This window comes from Heptranchias perlo, chromosome 3, assembly GCF_035084215.1.
Source record: "Heptranchias perlo isolate sHepPer1 chromosome 3, sHepPer1.hap1, whole genome shotgun sequence".
Classification (NCBI taxonomy): domain Eukaryota; kingdom Metazoa; phylum Chordata; class Chondrichthyes; order Hexanchiformes; family Hexanchidae; genus Heptranchias; species Heptranchias perlo.
In genome coordinates, this window is record NC_090327.1 from 90,836,660 (window position 1) to 90,861,150 (window position 24,491).

Below are 24,491 nucleotides of genomic sequence, written 5' to 3' on the forward strand. Positions count from 1 at the left end.
CAATGAAGTACTTTTGAAGTGTAGTCACTGTTGTAATGTGGGAAACGCGGCAGCCAATTTGCACACAGCAAGGTCCTACAAACTGCATTGAGATAATGACCAGATAATCTGTTTTAGTGATGTTGGTTGGGGGATAAGTATTGGCCAGGACACCGGGAGAACTCCCCTGCTCTACTTTGAAGAGTGCCATAGGATCTTTTATGTCCATCTGAGAGGGCAGATAGGGCCTCGGTTTAACGTCTCATCTGAAAGACAGCACTTCCGACAGTGTAGCACTCCCTCAGTACTGCATTGGGGTGTCAGCCTAGATTTTGAGTCTATGGAATGGGGCTTGAACCCAAAACCTTCTGACTCAGAGGTGAGGCTGCTACCACTGAGCCACGGCTGAGTAGGAACTCATTATCCTAATCTAGTGCTTCTCCTAGGTGCTATCCGAGTGGCTCGAGTGCATGGTGTCTGGCTGTTGTGTGTTAAGAGGAGCCTTTAGAACAGAGGTGGCCCTTGTATCACAGGAGGTAAGTACTGAAATAGACCTGCTGTAGACTGCCTATCTTGTGCTATTACTTGGGCAACCTGATCATGCCGCCTTTTTACGACATACTCAAGCCTGGAATGGGCTGGCAAGAATGTATTCCTATCCAGAAAGTCAGCACCGTCATCTGTGTACCATCCTCCCACACCATTAGTATTGGGCACTCTGTATGGTCCCTTATCTTCAAGAGAACAGACCTAATGGCCCAATGAGATCAGTAAAGCCTTAATGTGATGCAACCATCGATCAAGCTTATCCAAACCGGAAGAGGTATTCCTAGAGCTGCAACAGGCTCCATGGTGGACCACAGTGCTCTTAAATGTCCCTCTGATGTGCTGTGCATGCTACTAGTGGATTTCTCCATCAAAGACATTATCTGCAGCACACTGTCTGATACTTCTGCAATGACTGCATCAAAATTTAATGTTCTGCCAGCATCGTTCATTTAAATGCAAAAGTTGTGAGCGGCAGATCCCCAAACTTTTCAACAGAGGAGACACCTCCTGATGCTTCCATCAGCAATGTCTTCACATGACACCACCAGTTGCTCCTGCTCACTCATGCTCTGCTTTTCACCCAATCAATCCTCTTTTCCTCACTCCTAAAATCTCCCAGGGTGGATGCCTCTGAGCTGGTGCTTGGGGGAGGGGGCGGTGGACTGAGTGAGGGTGTGTGCTGCAAAGTGCTGGCCATCCCCAGTTGCTGAAGGACCTGCATTTTGATGTTGCGCCATATCTAGAGGAGAAAAAGAGGAAGAGAGGTTAGAGTACTTTCTTGAGGAACCAAGCTCACACATCACTTTGAGTAGAACGCGTGACATGAGGTTTCACGATATGGTTCACGGACAATAAAAGCATATAACAGGAAGAGAAGCAAAACGTCATGCCATCCTACTTCCCAATCCCCAACAACCTGGCAGCCATTCTCCCCAGGATGTGCAGCACTGGTGTGTAACAAGAAATGTGAGGTCATTAGTTCACCCATGGCCGATCGCCCGCTGATGTTGTGAGCAGCCTTGTCCCAAAAAAAGAAAGCCAAAAAGGTCCAATTAGCTTCAATGACCATGACATGCTGTAAAGTCCAGGGGGCTGATTTTCGCTGCCCCCCCTGGGTAGGAATGGGGAGATAACACTAAGAACCTGCTGCCCAATCCTGCTCCTGATACGCCCGCTGACATTTCCAGCCAGTCCTGGAAATGGGAGTTCAGAGTGCCCGCCTCTTTCAGACAGGTGCCTTATTAAGACATGCAAAGTGGGGCCCTTAAATGTTCATAGGACTCCAATGCAGTTTTCAGGTACCAATGGGCAGACCGTGCACCATGCATGCTCCATGAATTGGTACGAAGTGCAGAGTGGTCTAACTACGCAAAGGTAAGTTTTTTTTAAAATGGTTCACATTGAGCAAAGCCACGTGGGTATAATCTGTGCCTCTGTGGACTTCAAAGAACCCTGCCACTCTGTAAAGCTGCCGTGTCCTGTCCTGGCCCCACAAAATTCTTCCTACCCGCTGTCAACTCCTCCGTGCCCCCCTCCTGTGATTGCCACCCGCGCCCCCCCCCCCCCACCCCCGATATTACCTTTTAACTTCCAGCTTGGTTCCGCAGAGGAGCAACCAGATTTCCCGCTCCCCTCCGCCACCCACTCCCGATTGGCAAGCTGCCTGTGAGCGCTACTTCAGAACTTGCAGCTTGCTGATTCCATGTAAATGAAGCCCGAGCATTAAAATACCTTGGGCCTGATGCCAAAAACATCACGCAGGCAGCGCGATCACTTCACCCACCACCCACCCAAAATCCACCGTAAGTTAAAAGCAGCCCTGAGGTGTCAGCATATAGCCACAATTGATCCCAAGTGCATATAGCCACAATTGATCCCAAGTGCATATAACAAGCAATCACATTATATGCAAAGCTTTTTGTGGGAGTGAATTCCTTTTACATCCCCAGCCTTCCCCTGGAGTGAAGGAATACTCAGTGCTTATGAGCTAGTGCCCTTTACACACCAAATGAAGGCTGGTGTCCAAAGGGCACTTTCATACTTTATATGCATTGACAGTGAACGAGTCAAACACGTCAGGGTAGTGTGAGGGGGAACGTCATTGTCAATGGCAAACATGCTTGGTACACTGCATTTGTAGAAGGAGTGACTGACTTTTCTTACCTTCCCTGACTTGTTGTGGTCCTTTTGCAGTTTTTCCTTATTAATCTTGTTGTGTCGTACAATTCAACAAACATTAGATTACTTTGCTTTTTTTAAAAAAATGGTTAATATCAGGAATCTTAGGAAAACCTCAAAAGTATAGCAGCACATCAAAAACTGCTTTATATCATATGTATTGTTGGGCGTTTCTAATTCACCCAACTGAAGTGCAGCTGAACCTGGTTCCAGGTTTAGTTCATTCGCATGGTCTAGCCTTCACTCCGGTGACAGCGTTCCCCTGTGAATGGTCAGGTGCTCCAGTTCGGGGAGGGAAGTTATGTGCTTCTCTGTCAGCAAGATGGTTTCCAGCCCTATTATTCCTCCTCGCTAGCTTAAATTAGGGTCAAGCTTCCCTTGGTTCAGATGTGAAAATGTTGCTGACATCCCCTTTTCAGAACCTCCAATTTGAAGAATTGGCCACAAGCTCCGACACCCACTTTCTCTGACCAATCCTTTCTTTTTGGGGCAAGCGGCAACTCATGCGAGAAGCATTTTGATGTCACTGACATGTCATTAACACGCCATTTAATTGCTTCTACCTGTTTCTGGCAGAAACTTCTGCCCTATGCCAGGGATACCCCAGGAAATAATGCATCAAGCTCAAAGTGGGTAGAGAACCAATGTAACAGGTCTTTGCTCCAATTTCCTCTATATAGCACCTGTGTTACATGGCCAGTGTTACATGGCGGAAAATTGGCCCCATACTTGAACGTGTCAGAAATTTACCACAACCGTGATTCAAATGCCAGAGTACCCGTGAGCAACACCACAGAAATCAGCTAAGAAACATAAAAAATATCTTCAGCCATTGGCGTATTAAGAACAACACCAATGAAAATGTGTTAAGATCGAGAATGTAAATTATGCTGACCGATTCAATTTACTATGGAAGCAAATTTTACTGTCTATACCGATTGAACTGCTTAATGGACCAGAAGACTCATAATCTACCACCAGGACCCAGGTATGAATTCAGTTTCAGAATGGAATACCTCGTTTATAGTGTCAAAAGGAGGCTGAATTCATCTTGAATATGAGATTATCAACTTAATACCAAATTATGGTTACACATGCGATATGAATTCATCCCAATTTCTGACTTCCATCTGCCATTGTTAAAGTGCAAAACTCTTCACCCAAGATGACTTCATCCCCTTCTTCAGCACTGCAGTTCCATCCAACTTGATAGAATAGAACTACTTTACTGTTCCAGAAATCTGGGATTTGCACACATGCACTGGAAAGGCTTGAAATGCCCAACAATCTGGGACTGATTCACATTATTTTTGTTTAAAGTTTAATTTTACTGTTCAGATTAGTGGATCAAGTAGTACATGGAAAGGGAGGTACTGGCAGATGGGATCTGGCTACGGGCGAGGTGGATCATTTGTAAAAATAAAAATAGAAAATGTTGTAAATGCACGTGTTATGATTTGAGTGCCTCTGATTTTGCACTAATGGCAGAAAGGCAATTTCCACAAGCAACCAAATCCCCAATGAACCAAAACATGTGCTATTTTTGTGCCCTGAGTAGGATAGCATGACAGACAAACAAACAATTACCCCTTAATTACAGCATAACACATTGGAGATTACATAGAATGCCCAACACATTTTCCTGTCTACTCTCAAGAGTGGTAAATAACCATAAATAACCATAATCATTACATTCAGGCTATAAATAATGGATTTATTTACAAGTAAGCTATTTTACAGAAACACAAAGATGCTGACAGCACAAACATTTGGAAAACAATAAAGATGGTATCAGTCTGGTAGGTGTTATCATACCTTCTTTAAAACGTATTTCTGACACAATCTGCAAGACTTCTGGAAAAAACAAAAGCCTAGAAATTGGATCATGCATGAATTGGGGTGAGATCCTGGTGTAGTGCACACTGCATGCGCCTAATTAGGCTGTTGGCAGGACCACGGGAATTTGGTCCACTGACCTCACTCGTTAATCATCGGTGAGATGCAGGTGGCAGTTGTGGTCCCAGAGTCAGCTTGAAGATCAGCCAGCATCTGTGGTAAGCAGAGACTGGAGGGGGGGATGGATGAAGGCAATCGGGAGGGAGGGGCGAGCATGACTGGCAGTGGCCCGTGAATTTAATGTGGAGCCGGAAGGAGCAACGAGGTAAGAAAAAAAGTTATAACTAACCTTTCAGGAGGAAGCCTTTAAGGACTGCTGGTTTGGCTGCCAAGCACTTGAGAATACTGGCTGCAGCATTCACGCCACATGCTGCAGTGAGTCACTAACAAATTTTGTAAAGGGGGCTCAACGGGTGGTTGGCCCCCTTTTTACAAATGCAATAAGGGAGAAATTGGACCCCCGCCGCATCCATTTTTCAGGCACAAAACAGGGGGAAAAGGCACCATTTACCCAATGCTGAATCTTGTGCCCAAAGAGAGCCTGAAATACATCTGATGCCCTATTGGGCCAGGCAATATTTAGGTGTCCCTGGTGGACACCTAAAACAGATGTTAGGACCCTTGCATATGTTAATAAGGGGCCTAATGTCTGTTTCAAGACGTCTTGCACAAATTTATTAGGACTGAGTGGGCATCAACCATTCAGGCTTTTGGGTTCTTCAGCAACCTAACCAGCAGTCCTTAAAGGGATTGTGTTGACTTTCTTCCTTCTACGGTTCATAACGACATGCTTCGAGTAAGTACGAGACACCTGATAGTGGAGTATATGGAACAGACTTTATTCATATACAGCATAGGTGATCAATCTATAGCGTGCAAAGGAGTAGCTTTGGTTTTCTCTCTCTTTCGAATTCTCCAACCAACTCTGGGAAAACCCACCCTTCTTATACACCTCAGTTTGCCTACTTCAAAGGTACATTTCACAGATAAAACTTCATGATTTATCTATTCTTGGATTCTTTCAAATACAACTTATTTACATAAACATTCTCAGTTGCTTACTTCAAAGGAACATTCCACAAACAAGACTTCCTGATCTATCTGTTCTCAAAACCTTTTAAGAACAGTTTATTGACAGCTTATTTACCTGAACATCCACTCTATACCATGGTTAATTGATCCCTCTGCCCATCTTTATTACACTAGTCACTAAAGTTATACATTAATTACTCATGGTCCATGTCATCCCAGTCACTATCTCTTTGCTCAAGCATCCCTTGTAGATCATTATCAGACATTTGAAGTAGACCATATAATCCATCATTCCTTGTCCTAGAAACCCCACTGGTTTCTTGTTTATCTTAGAATGTCTGTTGCTCCATGACTAGTTGCAGTTATGCAAGTTAGTTTGATTATTAACCCTTAACTCTCCAACATGTCCAACAGACTGTTGGAGGTTACCAGCAAAAAGGTAAGCATTTTCTTTTAAACTTACTTTTACATGGAGCCAAGGGAAGCAGGGGAGTTTATCCCAGCTCCACAGCACTACTTTTGGCTGCTACCGGCCCGTACTAGCCTCCGTCCCATTTTGCTCCCCTCCTCCTAGGACTTACCCGAGGGCCGCTGCCAGCGAGCTGACGCTGGACGCCTGATTGGCATTCGCAGCTCACGGAAGTTATACTGTTGAGCCCTGAGGTCCAGTTTTGGTCAAGCCTCAGGCCTCCGGGTTCTGGTGTTCACTCCCAGAGCGCTGACCATTCTGCGCCTGAAAACAGACTGAAACAAATCTCTAGCCCAATCTATGTACATCGAACAGGTGATACTGCTCCCCATTGCACAAGCTATTAGACTGAACTGAAATTTAACTAAATTTGAGCAAGTATGACAGCTTTTTTATGTCAAAAAGAAGTCTTTTAAATCACAGGTCAGTGAACTCATTTCAGTATCCAAATTAAGAAATTAAGGAACTGGGTTAATCTCAAACCAGTAGGCGCCAAAAACACGAACACTAAAATACACTGCAAGATAATGCCTTTACCTGGAATTCCTCTCACAACCATGTAAAATGAATGTGTTAATGCAAAGGAGAGAGGAACTTCAGACAAACACATTAGCATTCATCTGCCAACATTCCACAACATAATTTAAGGCCAAGGTCGAGACATTTGTAAGGAAAAATATAGTTAATTTATTTTCATAAACAGGCTGAACTAATTCAGAAATTGAGTATTTTTTCAGCATGAAGGGTAAATCCCCAAATGAAAAATCATACAATAAAATAATAAATAAAATAAACTCAATCTTTGTTTTCATTGATATAAAGCTATTGCTTGGTGGGCACTTAAAATTAGTTTTCCGCTGTTTTCAGAGCTGACTGTTTCAGTTGCTTTCTCAGCTCTGTAACATCATAAAGCAAATCTGTACTTTTTCCCTCAAGCTTTCTTCTATCTTTTCTGAAGTTGCAATCTCATGCTGGGGATCAGTTCCACGGGGAGCCATGGTTCCTTTGCGCAAATGGCTGTTTTCCTTGAGTGAGGGAACATAAGGATATCTCTGGATGGATAAATTAAGATGGAACGAATGGTGTTCCTCATGCATAATTACCGTATGATCTTGTGAAACTACAAATTGACCCGGGGTGGGCACCATAGCTGAGCCAAATTCTGTCCTCATACAACAGCCACACAGGAATACATTCCAGCAGGAGTCAGTGAAGAGTAATTAGGAGCAGGAACACATTCTATTGGCTATTCACAATTTATATCAATGATTTGGATGAGGGAACCAAATGTAATATTTCCAAGTTTGCTGATGACACAAAACTGGGTGGGACTTGAGTTGTGAGGAGGATGCAAAGAGGCTTCAAGGCGATTTAGAGATGTTGAGTGAGTGGGAAAATACATGGCAGATGAAGTATAAGGTGGATAAATGTGAAGTTATCCACTTCGGAAGGAAAAACAGAAAGGCAGAGTATTATTTAAATAGTGATAGATTGGGAAATGTTCATGTACAAAGGGACCTGGGTGTCCTTTTACATGAAACACAGAAAGCTAACATGCAGGTGCAGCAAGCAGTTAGGAAGGCAAATGGTATGTTGGCCTTCATTACAAGAGGATTTGAGTACAAGAGCAAGGATGTCTTTCTGCAATTATACAGGGCCTTGATGAGACCACACCTGGAGTATTATGTGCAGTTTTGAGTCTCCTTACCTAAGAAAGGATATACTTGCCATAGAGGGAGTGCAGCGAAGGTTCACCAGACTGATTCCTGGGATGGCAGGACTGTCATATGAGGAGAGATTGAGTTGACTAGGCCTGTATTCACTCGAGTGTGGAAGAATGAGAGGGGATCTCATTGAAACATAAAATTGTGACAGGGCTAGATAGACTGGATGCAGGATCCAGAACAAGGGGTCACAGTGTCAGGATATGTGGTAGGACATTTAGGACTGAGATGAGGAGAAATTTCTTCACTCAGAGGGTGGTGAACCTGTGGAATTCTCTACCACAGAAGGCTATGGAGGCCAAGTCACTAAATATATTTAAGAAGGATCTAGATAGATTTCTAGACACAAAAGGCATCGAGGGGTATGGGGAGAGAGCAGGAATATGGTATTGAGATAGAGGATCAGCCATGATCATATTGAATGACAGAGCAGGCTTGAAGGGCCAAATGGCCTACTCCTGCTCCTATTTTCTATGTTTCTATTCCAGCAGGAGTCAGTGAATAGTAATTGGGAGAAGGAACACATTCCAGCAGGAGTCAGTGAATAGTAATTAGGAGCAGGAATACATTCCAGCAGGAGTCAGTGAATAGTAATCAGGAGCAGGAATACATTCCAGCAGGAGTCAGTGAATAGTAATTAGGAGCAGGAATACATTCCAGCAGGAGTCAGTGAATAATAATCAGGAGCAGGAATACATTCCAGCAGGAGTCAGTGAATAGTAATCAGGAGCAGGAATACATTCCAGCAGGAGTCAGTGAATAATAATCAGGAGCAGGAATACATTCCAGCAGGAGTCAGTGAATAACAATCAGGAGCAGCATTCCCTCCCTAACCCAATGATCTGATGCCAATTGAAGCGTCCCTGCCACAGTCCTGGCTGAGATTAGCCAACCCAGCACATACTCGGAATCTAACTCAAAATTTCCCTGGTCAAAATGGGTCATTTTCACATCAGGCAGTGTACTTACCAACTGATCCATTTAGAGAGCAGTAGAAAATTAATATTCAACACCATTGTATGAAACACATTCTCCATCTTACTGTTCCTTTGCTAAGCAACAAGAATCAGCGCGTTTTTTTCAATCAATACTATTCACTAAAATAAGCAACTGCAGTAAAAATCATAATTTAAAACCATTTTCTTCATGAAACATTAAAATGGTAATTCTACGGAATTGAATTTGAAGCGATTGCCTTCTTTTTCATTGCTGCTCAAACTCCAGCCAATCAAACATGATGACATTACTCATCAGGGAATCAACTCCATTGAAATAAGTTTCTTTTCTGTCTGTCTAGTTTCATGTCACACATTCTAGATGATGTTCTGTCATAGGGCAAGTCTGAAAGGTTAAGACAGAAACTTCTGTTACAAGTAAAATAAACTGCAGTTGTCTTGTTAAAATATGCTGGTTGATCTCTGATGGCATAACACAAAATAAAATCCATGTTCCTCTTCCTGTGACTATCGCTTTGTTGTCTCACCCTCTAATTCTTCCTGTCTTACTCTCTGAATTTCTGTTTGTCTCAACACTTACTATTCCCTTCTTTCTCTTTATGGTTGTCACACTTTTTCTCATTATCCTCTCAATATCTGACTTTTTCTCTCACTCCCTTTCTGCAAAGCTGCTTTCTCTGTCTCATGTCTTCTGTATGCTTCTCACAACATTTTTCCCTTTCTCTCAGTATGTCTCTCTTTCTTTCTGTAGATCTGTCCCTCTTTACTTTTTTTTAATCTCATTTACCACAGAGACCTGGAGACGGATTTGAGACCCCAACCCTCTGGTAGATGGAGAAATGATCTGTCCCTCCAAGAGTATGCAGCCACAACTCTCTTCTTGGGCAACAACATAATCATGAAACTTCCTTTGCAGAAGTCCATCCACTAGAGAAAAACTTCAGTCAAGTTAGAGACAAGGCGATCACTTTCATCACCATGCTGAATGACGTTTACAATCCCACCTCCAACACCAACTGGCTGGAATCCTTGTAAATGTTTTTAAAGAAAAGATGGGAAATAGGTTTGAAAGAGACTGGGGGAGAACTAATGTGCAATCCAATCCTACTGTTAGATTGATGGTCACCTCGCTCATTTTTGGCAGTTTCTTTCCTCCACATTGGTAACAAACCCTAAAATCGTGCTTCCCAGGCATGTGCATCCCCATGATTTTCCACCCATTAATTTTAATAGACCGAAAATTGTTGGGAGGCACAAGCTAAGATTACTAATATGCATGTGAAGTGCTAAAGGTTTAAAAAATGTCCCTGTTTGCATTGCTGATATAGTTTTAAAGGACAGATCCAGAAAACAATTCAGTTCTGATGAAAGGTCATCGACCTGAAACATTAACTCTGTTTCTCTCTCCAACAATGCTGCCTGACCGGCTGAGTGTTTCCACATTTTATTTCAGATTTCCAGCATCCGCAGTATTTTGCGTTTGTTCCAGAAAACAATTTGCCAGGGTACTTTTATCTGACAAGCAAAGTGTAGCCACTGATGGTCCACTTTTAGCTACACAGTACCCTAATATGCAAAAAGGCATTTTGGTTTTCCATCTAAAAGGATGCTAACAATTGAATTATAATCTCTCCCAGTAACTAATATTGTAATGTAAAACAGTTGAGAACTGCGGCAGAGAATTTATCAATGTCCACGTCTCAGCCACAAGTTGATTGCGAAGATTGCTGCATCATTTTGCTGCCAGCACTCCTGACACTGGCAGCTTGCTTCAGCTTCAGTTTAACACCAAGGTTTCAGTTTGGGTACTTGATGCCAACATTCAAGCACACATAGAGTGTCAAAGGACGGCTTCAGCTCGTCAGAATTATTCAGATGAGGCTTGAGGTCCAATTTCGGCTGAGTCTCGTGCCTCCAGCATTGCAAGCACACCGACAATTTCGGGCCCAAAGTCAAATAAATTTCTCCCCCACTCTCACTTTCATCAATGGCATATGGAGGCACTTCTGTGCCATACACAATATACATTAAACGTAACACACATTGACAAAGAAGAAGTGTTTTGATGAGTTTGAGCTAAGAATTAAAATATGAAGGAACAGCAGAGATTGTGTTTTACTTTAATCGAATATGTTGAACTCATGAATTTAAATACATTCAGCTGCACTGTTATTTTTTTGGTCTCAGTGGCTGCGGCAAGAAAATTAATGTAAATCCAAGAAAACTGTAGGGGGGAGGGCGGAGCTATGCTAATCAATTTTGCCCGGTTTCAGCGAGGGTAGTGGCGGAACGGTGCAAATGTCCCAAGAAATTATGGTGCGACGTAAATAATGACATAACTCATTTACGCCATAGTTTCAGGGGACTTTCGCAGTGTAAAATGAACCCAACGTTGTCGATGTGCCGTTCCAATGGTGCAAGTCTCCAGGAATTTCTGGGTCAATATCAAAACCTACCCTTTTTGCTCATTTCCCTCTTTCTCATCTTGTATTCATTACAATACACCAAGATCATGTACAGCTCACTACGTCCATAGAGGACATACAATGGAGCTCCGTGAAATATGATTTTAATTTCCATGAGTGAAAGAGATGCGGTATGTCTCATGAGCAGAAATAAAATTCATATTTCTCTGCCTTTTACAGTGTATTCTCTTTGGAATACTCTTGTGCATATTATGATTATGTGCTTTTAGGATTAATTCTTTCTTTTCAAATTTCATTTAACAAAGAACTTGGGCTCAGGCCACAAATAATTCTCCAAATCAGCCATGATCTTATTGAATGGCGGAGCAGGCTCGAGGGGCCGATTGGCCTACTCCTGCTCCAATTTCTTATGTTCTTATGTTCTTAAATTATGGGAGCTGTCTGTCCACCTTCAAAAGCCCTTTATTGCCCAGGCCTGGTCATGAAAATAATCACAAAATAATATTTTAGTATGAAATAATACAATGAAATCAAGCCTTGATGTTGGTTTTCTTCATAAATCGCAAAAATATTTGCAATTTGTTCAATATCATACTACATTGCATAATTTTAAATGGTATTTTTAAGCATAGAGAGATGAGGTAGAATGACGACATTTGAAATTTATGACCTACTCAGATGGTTCTGGAGGTAATCATGATGCTAATCTTAGTAGGATTTTGTGCGGTTAACCTAATTAATATGCATGTCGAACTCTTGGCGCAGGTTGGGCTACCAGTGAGAGCTCACTGTCAACAGGTGGTGGGAAATTTCATGCCGGTGCTGCTTAAAAGTGCTCCTTAATTCTAGTTGAGTAAAGATGCAGAGCACCTTCATTTTCTGATGCTGCTTTGGAAGTGTTTGTGCAAAAGTGCAACAAAAAAAGTGCTGCCCTTTTTGAGATCCCCGCCCATCTTCCCCACAGGCGCTCGATCCACCCTGCTTGGCACGAGGTGTTGGATATAGTCAATGCTGCCAAAGGACATCGGCACAAATGAGGACAAAGTATGACAACTTGAGGAAGTTTGCCAACTTAAGGCTAGTTAGTATTCCATTATAATGCACAGATGGACAAATTATACATGCCACATTGCATTTCCTACATTCACAAGCATGCCCATTTTGCAGCTACTTCATTACCATCACTGGAACTGCTGTCACATTACCATTTAAATAGGTAAGCTCATAAACCCTCTTTAAAACACATCCTACAAATATCATACGTATGCATTTGCTCACACAAAACCTAGGAGGCACGGTGGACACTTCAGCATCACTCTTCAAACTTCCATTATCTCAACGCTATTTCTCCACTATATCCAGAGAATCTTCCTCTTCAGGCATAGAATAGGATATCAGCAAATTATAGAATTGGTATGCCCTTGGCATTTGATTTAGCACAGAGACCAAAGTTGCTGAAGATGATTTGGGCTACTGCATTATGTGTATGCATGGAGCAGGCTATTTGTGCAATAATGTCTTGCTTTAATATTGCCTTGGTAGTTTGAGGGGTGGGGGGGGAGAAATAAACTTTTCCTGCATCTGGTCCTATGATAGGCTTCGCTGAATGGAAAAGTTGTGGGGCATGCAACACACTACAATGTTCTTGGTGACTTTAGTAGGCCTTGCTTCGATGTGAGGAGCATTATAAATGCACTCTGTTGTAGATGAGGAGATAAGAAAATAAGAATTTAAAATTCTCATCCTTGTGTTCATATCCCTCCATTGACCTTGCTCCTCCCTATCTCTGCAACCTCCTCCAGACTTACAACCCTCCTAGAACTCTGTGTTCCTCTAATTCTGGCCCCTTGTGCATCCCTGATTTGATTTACCCCTCCATTGGCGGCCATACCTTCAGCTTTCTAGGCCCTAAGCTTTGGAATTCCCTCCCTAAACCTCTCCGTCTTTCTCTCTCCTCCTTTAAGATGCTCCTTGAAACCTATCTCTTTGGCAAAGCTTTTGGTCACCTGTTCTAATATTTCATGTGGCTCTGGGTCAAATTTTGCCTTATAACACTCCTATGAAGCACCTTGGGACATTTTCCTACATTAAAGGCGCTATATAAATGCAAGTTGTTGTTGAATGCAAGGAATGAGAATAGGCCAGTTGCTCCCTGAAAGCTCATCCCTCTTCCATCAGAGCGAACAACCCCAATATTTTTGAATCTATTACCTTGCTTGGTAGATTATTACAAATGATCAATCTTCCAGTTAAAGAATTTCTTTACAATATCTGTTATAAATTTACTTTTCATAATTTCCATTTATGTGCTAGGGTCCTATTTTCTTGGTGTACTTTGAAGTAATAATATTTTATCAGTTAATATTTTATGTACCTCAATTAAGTTCCTAACCCTCCCGAGTCAACGATCAGACAAGATGTGTGTGTTTATAGATACCAGGAGATCAGCCTAGATGGTAGTATTTGTTGGCTTGAGGACATCAGTCAGGATGGCAGGTATCGGGAAGTTGGCAAATATGAGAAAATCAGTTAGGATGTCAGCTGGATGAGATCAGCTAGTATGGCAGCATCCTTCGGTATCAAGACATGGGATAACACAGATATGGAAAACCTGTACTCTTCCCAGGTCTGCTTGTGATTTGACACTGCTGGAAAATAGGGTTTTCCCTGTCGGGCTGAAAACATTGCACAGCATTTTATTATTTGTCCCCGTTTTCTTCTGTGTAGCATTCCCCAAGTAGCGAAAGTGTGCAAGCAATCTACTCAGAGTTCTCTGCCAGTTCTGCTCAATGATCGGCCACTTAAAGAGGATAGAGGCAGACAGGAGCCCAGAACATTTTTCCTCCCTTCCAATAGTGCAATGGTTTACCTTGACTTTGTGCTTTCTCGTGACTGCTCAGCCAAAGTCTAGTTCCTGGTGAGCAGGGAACTGCAGCAGAAAACCACATCATGACTGCAGCACAATGACAGATTATTTCTTTGGTCAATATCTACATTTATCTTTGTGCCTTGTGTTGAACAAAAGCTGATGTGAATATATTTTGCATATGTTAGAACTTCCTAATGGGCTGCTACTAAATTTAAGCCTGAAGCTAACTCTTGCAGTTTCCAGTACATTAGCAGTGTCATTGCCTTGCAAGTCATTTGCTGACTGATAGCAAAATGCTTCTTATTAACCAAGGGCCCTATATTAGGAGGGAGGCGGGTTGCCAGTGGGGGGTGGACTGGTCATGTGGGTATTGTGCTCAGTGAAATCGGTGGGCTTGGCACGCGATCGTAAGTAAATTGAAGGCACTTACCTTGGCTTCCGGGTTTTGTGCTGGAAAGCTGCACGGCGGGCGGATTGCGCACTCGCATCATTGGCTGTCAGCTGGAGGAGCCCTATTTAAAGGGCCAGTCCTCCACTGACTGATGCTGCAACAAATAGGAAAAATTACAGCATGGAGCAGCCCCGGGGGAAGGCTGCTCCCAGGTTTAATGATGCCTCACTCCAGGTCTTACCGGATGGGGTGAGGAGGAGGAGGGAGATCTTCCACCCGGCGGACGGGAGGAAGTGGCCTGCCTCTGCCACCACAAAGGCCTGGCTCGAGGTGGCAGAGGAGGTCACCAGCACCACTAACATATCACGCACCTGCATACAGTGCAGGAGACGCTTCAATAACCTAACCAGGTCAGCCGAAGTGAGTACTCTTACTCATTCCCCTACACTCCGTCTGCCATATCACCGCCCCCACCCCACATCTCCTTCTGCATTGCCAACACTACTTTATCATATCACTCCTCACACCCACTCAAACCTCATCCTCATCTTACCGACACTTCCTCACCTCCCCAATACTCATCCCACCACTACCACTCAACCCAATCCTCATACAATCTCATGGCTCTGTCTCATACTCACCCTCTCATGCATCTCTTTCACGGTCAGCCTCACCCCAACTGTCACTACCTGTGCTGCAGCCACAGGGCATGCATCACGTATGTGTAGTCGGAAGTGTGAGGTAAACGTGTCGTGAGCATGAAGGGGATGCACAAGGGTGTTTGAGGGTTTGTCATGGTTTTTATTTATATTTGATTTCTGATCAACTCACATTACATATTATATTTTCACCACTACTGTCACATCTTGGCCATTCTTGACTGGCTTGTGCAATAAGGCCCTTTCATGAGGATCTCCATGAAGACCCTTGATGCCATCCATTGGGTCACCCAGCAGTGGGTGTCTGTGTACTTGCACGACTACTTTGTGCAGGTGCCTGTTGCGCAGCACTGTGTTGTATAGCTCCACGGGGCGGAGGTGGACGGGGTGCCTGACAAGGCTGGTGATGTTGCTTGTACTCCAATGGAGTGATGAATGCAGCTATGGAACCCACCACCCCCACCCACCCCCCCTCACCTGACGGTGTGCGTGTGAGGGGGTCCACAAAGTAGGTCAATGTGTTTGGACAGCAGAGTTTCGGGCAAGATGTAATAATTTTGAGTGTGGAGACAACGGTGTGGCAGGCAAAACTTTGTCTGAGGTGACAGAGTGCCCTGCTGCAATGAATGAGGTATTGCCCCCAACTGTCAAGGAATCCTCTGCATCTCCCAATGGCTGCTGACTGAAACACGTCTGCAACAACAGGGAGTGTTTCCCACAGCATGGGAAACACGCTGAGGGGAGTCCAAAATCACACCCCTGCTAAAATCTCTTCCCAATGAGGTCTGTCAACGACCTCAAGTACCTCCCTAATTATCTAAACTGTCATCCCGCCGGCTTTAATTGCCGGTGGGAGTCTCGCATGCAGGGGCTGCGCGCGCACCGATTTGCGTCATCGGGGAACACGGAAGTGGGCGGGTTGGAGCCGGGCTCCGGACCAGCTCCGGGATTCTCCAATTTTAGGAACCCCCCCCGCCACGAACGCACCCACTCAGCCATCCGAAAATTGACCCCCAAGTCTTGCACATGTATTTTTGACCTGTGTTCAACTCTAGTGCTGTAAGGTTTCTTCTCTGAGGGATGAAAGTGCCCTCAGCTGCTGTCCATCCCCACCTCAGACAATTGTATTTCAATGAGAAATTGAAATGGTGTTAGAATAACAGGACCTTAATTTAAGACAACTGACCTGGAAATTTAGATTGTAAAATGTGATTTGTGAAAAAAGGTGGGATCACAGTACTTAAATCTACCCTTACATTTCCAACATGTGCTTAATGGTATGCCCAATAATGTTAATCAGCAGAGCATTACTGTGGTGGGTATTAAGGTTTATGCACAAATTACGAAGGACAAGTTTATTAACGACTGAGCACTCATTCTCATTATTAGTCCTACACTATCATTTCTGTTACATTCATCAAAATGACAATGTATAATTAAAAGATGTGTAGTTAGGGTCAATAGTCATGAGATATCGTATTGTTATAGATCTTTCTTGATATACATCTTGGGAGAGATTAGCTTTACTGTCTAAAAAGAACTGGTTTAGTTGTGAAAATCTTACAAGTTCCATATATTTAACCAATGCAAAATGTGTTGGTCCGACTACTGGCTGTGCTTTGTTCAAGCTGCACAGCACCGCATTATGTACAGCAGTACCAAGATCAAATTATGTTGAAATTAAAAACAGCAGTACAGTTTTCAGAAGACTGGGTGGTTTTGAGGTAGTAATCGACTTAATAGTCAAAATATTTCAGATACCATATCACCAAGGTGATCATGGATGATATTTTCTTAATGGTGAGAGATTAGAAGCTATGGACAGGCAAAGGAATTTGGGTATACAGTGTAGATTCACCAGAAGGATACCAGAGTTTAAAGGATTAAATTATGAAGACAGGCTGCATAAACTTGGTTTTCCACACAAAGGGTATTGGAAATCTGGAACTCTGAGCGCTAAAAGGCTATGGGTATACTGGGTCAATTGAAACTTACAAGATTTAAATTGATAAATTTTTGTTCGTTAAGAGTATCAAAGGATATGGAGCAAAGGCGGATAAATGGAGTTGAGGTACAAATCAGCCATGATCTAAATGAATGGCGGAGCAGGCTCGAGGGGCTGAATGGCCTACCCCTGTTACTATGTTCCAATGTTCCTATAGTAGCATATAGTGCTGGATACATATCAGTGCCCATGATTCCTGAGATGATTCCAGTCATGCAAAAATGGGATGTTCCGTGAAAAGATAAGGGGGTCACTGCAGGTAGGCTTGTTGGGCCTGGGGGAAGCAGTCCTGCTCCTCTGGGCCCACAAGCAGTGTGAAAAAGGCACTTACCTGCTGTTTTGGGCCTTCTCGCCTCCTCTCATGTGGCGGGAATCCCAGCCTCCGGGGTTAAAAATAAAAAAGCTGTAAAAATGGAGGCCTGCAGTCTCCTTAAAAGTTTTCAGTGACCGACCCGCCTTCTATGAGCGGGTTGCTCGCCTGCCCCTTGTCCCGCCTCCGTTGAAACGGAGGCAGGTTGGAGGCGGGTTGGGGTCGGGTTTTAGATTTTAAAAATTTTTACTACCTCTCCGCCCCCAACCCACCTGTTCTTCCAGGTTAAAATTTCGGCCTTTGGCTTTTTAAATGGGGAATGACATGTGTTGTGGGCACACATAAATTTGAAAGGAGGAAAAAAAAAGTTTTTAAGGGCTTCATTTATTGTGTATGGCTTTCAATAAGTATACAACATTTCTGTATAAAAAGAACAGTGACTGTATGCTGCATTGCCTTTCAGAAGCAATCATTCCAGAGAAATGATAGACCAATAATAATTTGAGACCTGTGAGTAACTGTCAGATCTCCCTGTAGATTTCTCTTTTCTTATTAATGGGTTGAAATCAAGCTGTGTTATATTGATGCATTTGTATGAAATTCCTGTGTCTGTTATTTAATGTAGGAGTTAATATATTTAAAATAAAAGGCTAATATCTTTGTTAAAATGATGAACTAAGGAATTTAATCTAAACACGCTTATCACTAATAGCAAATAATACAATTTCAACACATATTTTTCCCCAAGTAGGCTGCAGTTTTTTTATTGCCAGGAAATTTTGTGGTTAAGAAGTTGGTATATGGTGTACCTGGTTGTCCCTTATCTGGATAGGGTGAGATTATTGTTTTTTTTCCCATCGTTTTCACAGGTGTGTAAAGGATGGGGAAATATACGGTGTATTTTAACCACTTGAATGTTGACAGTTTTATTCTTCAGCTTCTTATAAAATTTTGCATAATTCATATTTCTGATCTGCATGACATCTGTATTAATATGCAATTTCACTGGCGCCATGCCAGTACTGAATTCTCTAAACACTGTGTCACAATGTAAGTATTTATGGTTGGGCTGTTCCCAAATGGTAAGTTTTGTCATGAAATTAACTGAAACCCTGGGTAGCTTTGATCTGCAAAACACAAGTCACCCAAACCTGCTGCCACTTTTGTAAAATCAGCTGGAGTCTGCCACATTGGAACAAACAGAAACGTAACGGTGACAATGAAAAACAGCAAATTTTCTAGAGTAAGCTGTGCTTTTTGGTGGTACCATCTGTCCATTTCTCTCATGTATAGCTCTTAAAATGGCTGCTGTCATGGAGAGCGGGGGGTTGAATTAGCCGAAACAAATGCTGGCACACTACTTAAAGGAGGGGAATAACCATTTTTTTTGCATGGAAAGACACAATTTATTCATTGTGGGAAAAAAGGGAAAATTGCAATGAAATGTTCAAGTGTTGGAATATAACTTTCAATCACCTTTCTGCACAAAATTAAGTTTGTTTTGCTTTTGGTTAAGAAAGGCCCAATCAATTGATCCACAATAATGCTTTCTTATTTCAAAGTCTTGTATTAAATGATTTTTTCCCCTTTGTATCTGTGGGAAAAGGGAAATTTATTATTTGAAAGAGTACTCCTGAAGTCCCAAATAATGGACCGGTGCAACTTTTAATGCATATTTGTCAAGAAACTAGAACAAATATATATATTTAAAATCAAATGAACAAACCTAAACAACTTAAGTAATCAGAAGACTAACAGAGTCAGTAAGAGCAACAAGTGAAACTTACCAAAAGGAAACACTTCCACATTATCAGAGAGTTCCTCTAGTTTTGAATACATTCAAGATATTTCTGCAGCCAGAGGCCAAAATAATTCGAAATGTATTTTTCTAAAAATTTCCAAATTGAATGTGCATATTTTAATAAACAAAATCAGAAAGAAAGCAGAGAAGATAGTTAGATTATATATTTTGGTGTTGATGAATCTTTATTTGTCAGGATGAGGGACATCAGCAATGGGGAATAGAACACTTTCCCCATTTCAGGCACCTCGTATCAGCATGAAGCACTCCCTGATCGGATTTCACGCAGTCACATGGAGATTAAAATTCCCCTTACGCTGCCCCTACAATCTGTTTTACCCTCAGCCTCAGAACAGCACTCTCTACTACACCGGTATGACTTTTTCAGTTCTAATGTCACCATCTTTACAACCTTATGAATGGGGCAGTGAAGTAATGTCACCCTGTGCTGAATTATGAGTAGTTTTGAGTTACAAAAAGGAACGGGGAGAAACTGACCCAAAATAGTTTCACCCAGAACACTGACAGCCACCAATGTAATCTTTTCTACTGTCTGTCTGACCTCAATTTCAACCCTAAAACAGAGTTGCGGCAATGACAGAGAGCTAATCTACAGTACTTCTAAACTTACCCATAAGAATAATATTGGTAACAAAGAACGCACTGCTTCTGATTTGAGTTCATTTTTAAAAAAAATGTTTTATGGAGAAAAATGCCACATGACAATCTGATACAAAGCTGGAGAGAGAAAATGCAAGAAGAGCTATGAGGGAAGCCATTCGGCCAATATTAGTGCTCACAGTTCTCCCATCACATCATCTAACTATCATTAATAAAACTGCACAGAAGACTATGCCAGATGTTGATCACTCTTTGCATGAGCAAATTCTTCCTGACATCGATCCTAAATTGTTCTTTCATCAATTTTAGCTTATTCCTCTTTGTTCTACTGCCTTGGCTTATTTTACAGTAGTGTTCTGGAATTACCTTGGGTTTTGAATATTCATTAACAAATTATGTACAGTCTTTAAACAAGCTGAAATACATATTTTGATGTTCAAGCTTGCTTGCTTCAATACCTGCTGTCAGTTTTGGTAAAAGCAGCTGTGTTCTGGAATGAAAGGACTGTGGTATGGAGAGGAAAAGCACCTAGAACTGCTATGTGTCATTTCACATCACGTGAAGGTGACTCAATAACATTTACAAACAACGTTTTCCGACTCAAATCACAACATTGTATTACTCGTTTGCAAAAACGGTAAGAAAACACTTGTCCTACTTTTCATGTGGTGACAATGCGTCTTTAGCACCAGAGAAAAAAAAAATCACCATATGTTAACATGCTGCTTAGAAATTCTAAAAGACCCAGGGAACTATATAGCCAGATCAAATTTCGAACACAACTTGTCACAGCACCTTCCAATCAGTAAGCTTCCCTTATCAGACAGCAACTAAACTCTGACACCTTACACTGTGTTTAGTTACATCAATTAGACATTTCAGCCTTAAAGGGACAGGCCTACTTAAATACAGCTCCATCACAATAGCAATATATTGGGGGTGATTTTTGACTCATTTTTGGGCAGGAATGGGGGTAGCAGAACAAAAATCATGGGGCTAAACTTACTGTTGCTAATCTTGATCCACCCATCGGCATTTCAGTTAGGGCCTTCTCATAGCGGCCCAGGCGCCTGCCTGTTTCAGGTGGGAACACACCTACAATATGCAAATTGTGGTTCCACGCTAGTTGTCGGACCCTGATGCAATTTTGAGGTATCAATGGGCAGAGCGTATACCATGTATCCTCTGCCTATTAATACTAGGCGTTGATTGGCCTAACTATGTTCCTTAAAGAAACCATTGCATGTCACTCCAAACCCAGGTAATGTTCTGTTTCCTTTTAACATAATGCCCTTGCTGGCTTCACAAAAGTCTTCTGGCCCACAGTCGGCCTGTCCGTGCCCTCCCCTACAATTGTCTTCCTCCCTGAACATTGAATTTCCAACTTGACTCCATAGTGGAGCAGCAGGATTCCACTCCCGACCAGCAAGCTGGTTTAGCACTCATAGATCGCCATCGTTATGCAGATGAGGCCCCACCATCAAAATGGCTCGTGTCTCTCGCGAGGACATCAGGCAAGCCACACAGCCGATGTCCACCCAAGGTGAAAATCGGCCCCATTGTGTGCAACACGCTATAATGTTCCTGTCATTATACAACAGACTTACCATGAGAATGCCATGGGAAATTGCTAGTTTAAAAAAAAACCATAAACATAATTATTCATGTCATCTTCATCTTAACTGAGCATTCAAAGCCCAGTTTTAGACTAGCATGATTTCATCCGATTTAACTCTATTCTTTCTGTTTGGATCTGTCTTCTTTATAGCCATGCAATTTAAAACTGGGATGATTGGTTTATTTAAAGGTTTCACAACAGACGTGAACTGCACTGTCACAGGATTATTATGATGATGATAATGCTGATATCAATTAACTGTCACACGATCAGCTCTGTTTGTGCCACCGAAATACATTACAACCTCAAGTTAAAATGCTCTCAAAACAGATTTTTCCATCAAGCTCCAAATTGTTAAATCTTTCAATGTTCTTGGTGCTTTGTAAGAGAAAGTTCATTACCAAACTGAATCTTTTGCAGAGTTGTTTGCATTTAATAAACAGTAAATAAGTTTAAATATATCATCTTTACATTCAATAATTTACTTTTTCCAGGCTCAGTATTAAACCCAGTAGGCATGAAACACATAACTATTTTGCAATCAGCAATTTTTATTAAATCTCCCTCAAATATTATGACATTCCCCTCTGGTAATAAAAGAGATTGTATAGTAATTTTCATTTAAAGTGGTTTGTAGCTATGCATATTATGAGGAACTAATTATTCCCTAATGAAAAGACAAGATGTGTAATAAACAAATAATGATATTCTCTTCAAACTGACTTTTCAGATCCTACAACATTTTGTATGTTTTCACCTTTAAATTCTAACTTTGTGAAACATTTCTATGGTGTTCAATCCTAAAACATAACTACCTGTGAAACATAAGGCGACATTATCAAAGTGACGATGTAATACAAGTGCTGTGGACTGAATTTTCAGTCCAACTGCTGAGCAGGTTCGATGAATATTATATTTCTAGCCTCCTGCAAGCCTCAACTGTAGAACTCTGCACTGTGGTTTAAACAGAGGGAGAAATTATTTTTAAGTATATGGGATATTGTTGCCCTTCAGTGCTAGGGACCTTGATTTTTGCCCACAGCATTTGGACAAAATCACTGTTATAACTTGACGTAAATAACATTATGTGAGAGTTGATGTTATTGCTGCATAAGGTCGAAATAACAGAGAAAAGAAAAGTGAAGGGTAAATGTATGTCTTTAGCATGGAAATATCAAGGGAGGAAATGTTGCTTTAAAACAGTTTTACTTAATCAAACATTCCATAGGGGCTCACTCTAATTTAAAAGTTCTGTTTCTGTGTGGCCATGCCTTTTTCAAAATAATTAAACGTTGGCTAGCTTATTGGCCACCGGTAGGGAATTGTAAACAATTTTACAACACCAAGTTATAGTCCAACGATTTTATTTTTAATCCCACACGCTTTCGGGGGCTTTCCCCTTCCTCAGGCGGTGTGGAAGTCCATCACCGGCATCTCCACATCACCGGTAGGGAAGAGTAGGATACAAATGTTGTCATAAGCACTGAAGCTTTTGTGCTCAGAATTGTTTCATAACACTAAAATTAAATTTAAAAAATGGATTATCCTAGAATTTTAGTGAAAAGGTACAAGGTTCAAACTGACATGAAAAACATTTCCAAATATTCAAACTTCTTTGTCATATCATACCTTAAGAGTGTCTCCTTGTGCTAAGTGGAAGGTTCTGGCTGAAATATTAATCCCTTTGCCTGCTTGCACCTGTATACTGTACACACATTCATGGTTGTTTTCATAGTTCAAAGGATAGTTGGGGGACAGCAGGATTCCCTCGTTGCTTGTTATAGATGTCCCACATTCAGCTGCAGTTAGAAGAAGAAGCATTTTGAATATAAAAAGTACATCTGGACCTCGAGCAAGTTCTCTCTCACATACACAGCACAGTGGTTACAGAGAACAAGGAAGGGTCATCCTTTCCTATCACATTATAACATTTATTTCAATAACAATATCAGTTTAAGATTGCAAGGTAATTAATAACTCCTTTGCTAAATGAAATTGAAGTTGTAGGAATTATTTATTACTAAGGGCAGTCTTGAAAAACTTTTTTATCCAACCCTTCAGCAAAGATTGCTATGACAAATAAAGAATGAGACATTAGTTTGGCTATATTTGGAATAAATTGTGTATAATGGTATATTGTACTGTGCAATTGGAGGAAAGATCAATAGCTATTTATTACATGATACTCTAGTCAACTATAATCCTGCATTCTAAGTCCAATTGAACAATTAAAGAGTCCAATTACTGACAGAACATTTGTGTTTTGTCTACCTCTCTACGTCTCTCTCCTCCTTCAAGTCGCTCCTTAAAACTTACCTCTTTCACCAAGCTTTCGGTCACCTGTCCTAATGGGCCAGATTATACAGGAGTGGAGCATCTAGCAGCATGCCCTGTTTGTTAGACTTGTTCATGCACGTTTAGGTTTTAACATTTTTTGCCCACAAAGCTGCTGGAAGTGCAAGCTGATAACAGTGCTGAGAGGGCAACAATGCATCTGGGACCTTGGTGAACAATGGGACAAACAGTGTATCTCCTTAACCAATGAAACTGACAAAAAAGCCAAATTATAATAAAGAATAGTCAGCATGAATTTCCATGTTTCCAAGCTTGACCAACCTTATTTAATTTTTTGAAGAAGCAACAGAAAAGGTAGGCAAAGGTATATATAATATATTTAGATTTTCAAAAGGCCTTCAATAAGGTACCGCACAGTGGACTCATGACTAAGGTCAGAGCATGTGGCGTCAGGGAACAAGTAGCACAATGGACAGCAAGCTGGCTACAAAACAGAAAACAATGAGTAGGGGTTAAAGGTAGTTACTCAGATTGGCAAAAAGTGGGAGGTGGTGTTCCACAAGGATCAGTGCTGGGACCACTATTGTTCACCATTTACATAAACAATTTGGATTTGGGAATCGGAAGTATAATTTCAAAATTTGCGGATGACACCAAATTGAGGGATATAGTTAATACTGAGGAGGACTGCAAAAAAACACAGGAAGACATTA

General features: G+C 41.7%; 1 protein-coding gene across 1 annotated transcript in view; it reads right to left on the reverse strand.

The window, feature by feature from the left end:
* Positions 1–24,491, reverse strand: part of csmd3b (CUB and Sushi multiple domains 3b) — a 1,733,930-nt gene that overhangs the window by 332,057 nt on the left and 1,377,382 nt on the right. The window contains exon 22 of the mRNA XM_067976258.1: positions 23,113–23,282. Coding sequence (XP_067832359.1) covers positions 23,113–23,282 — 170 coding nt within the window. The remainder of the gene's footprint in view (positions 1–23,112; positions 23,283–24,491) is intronic.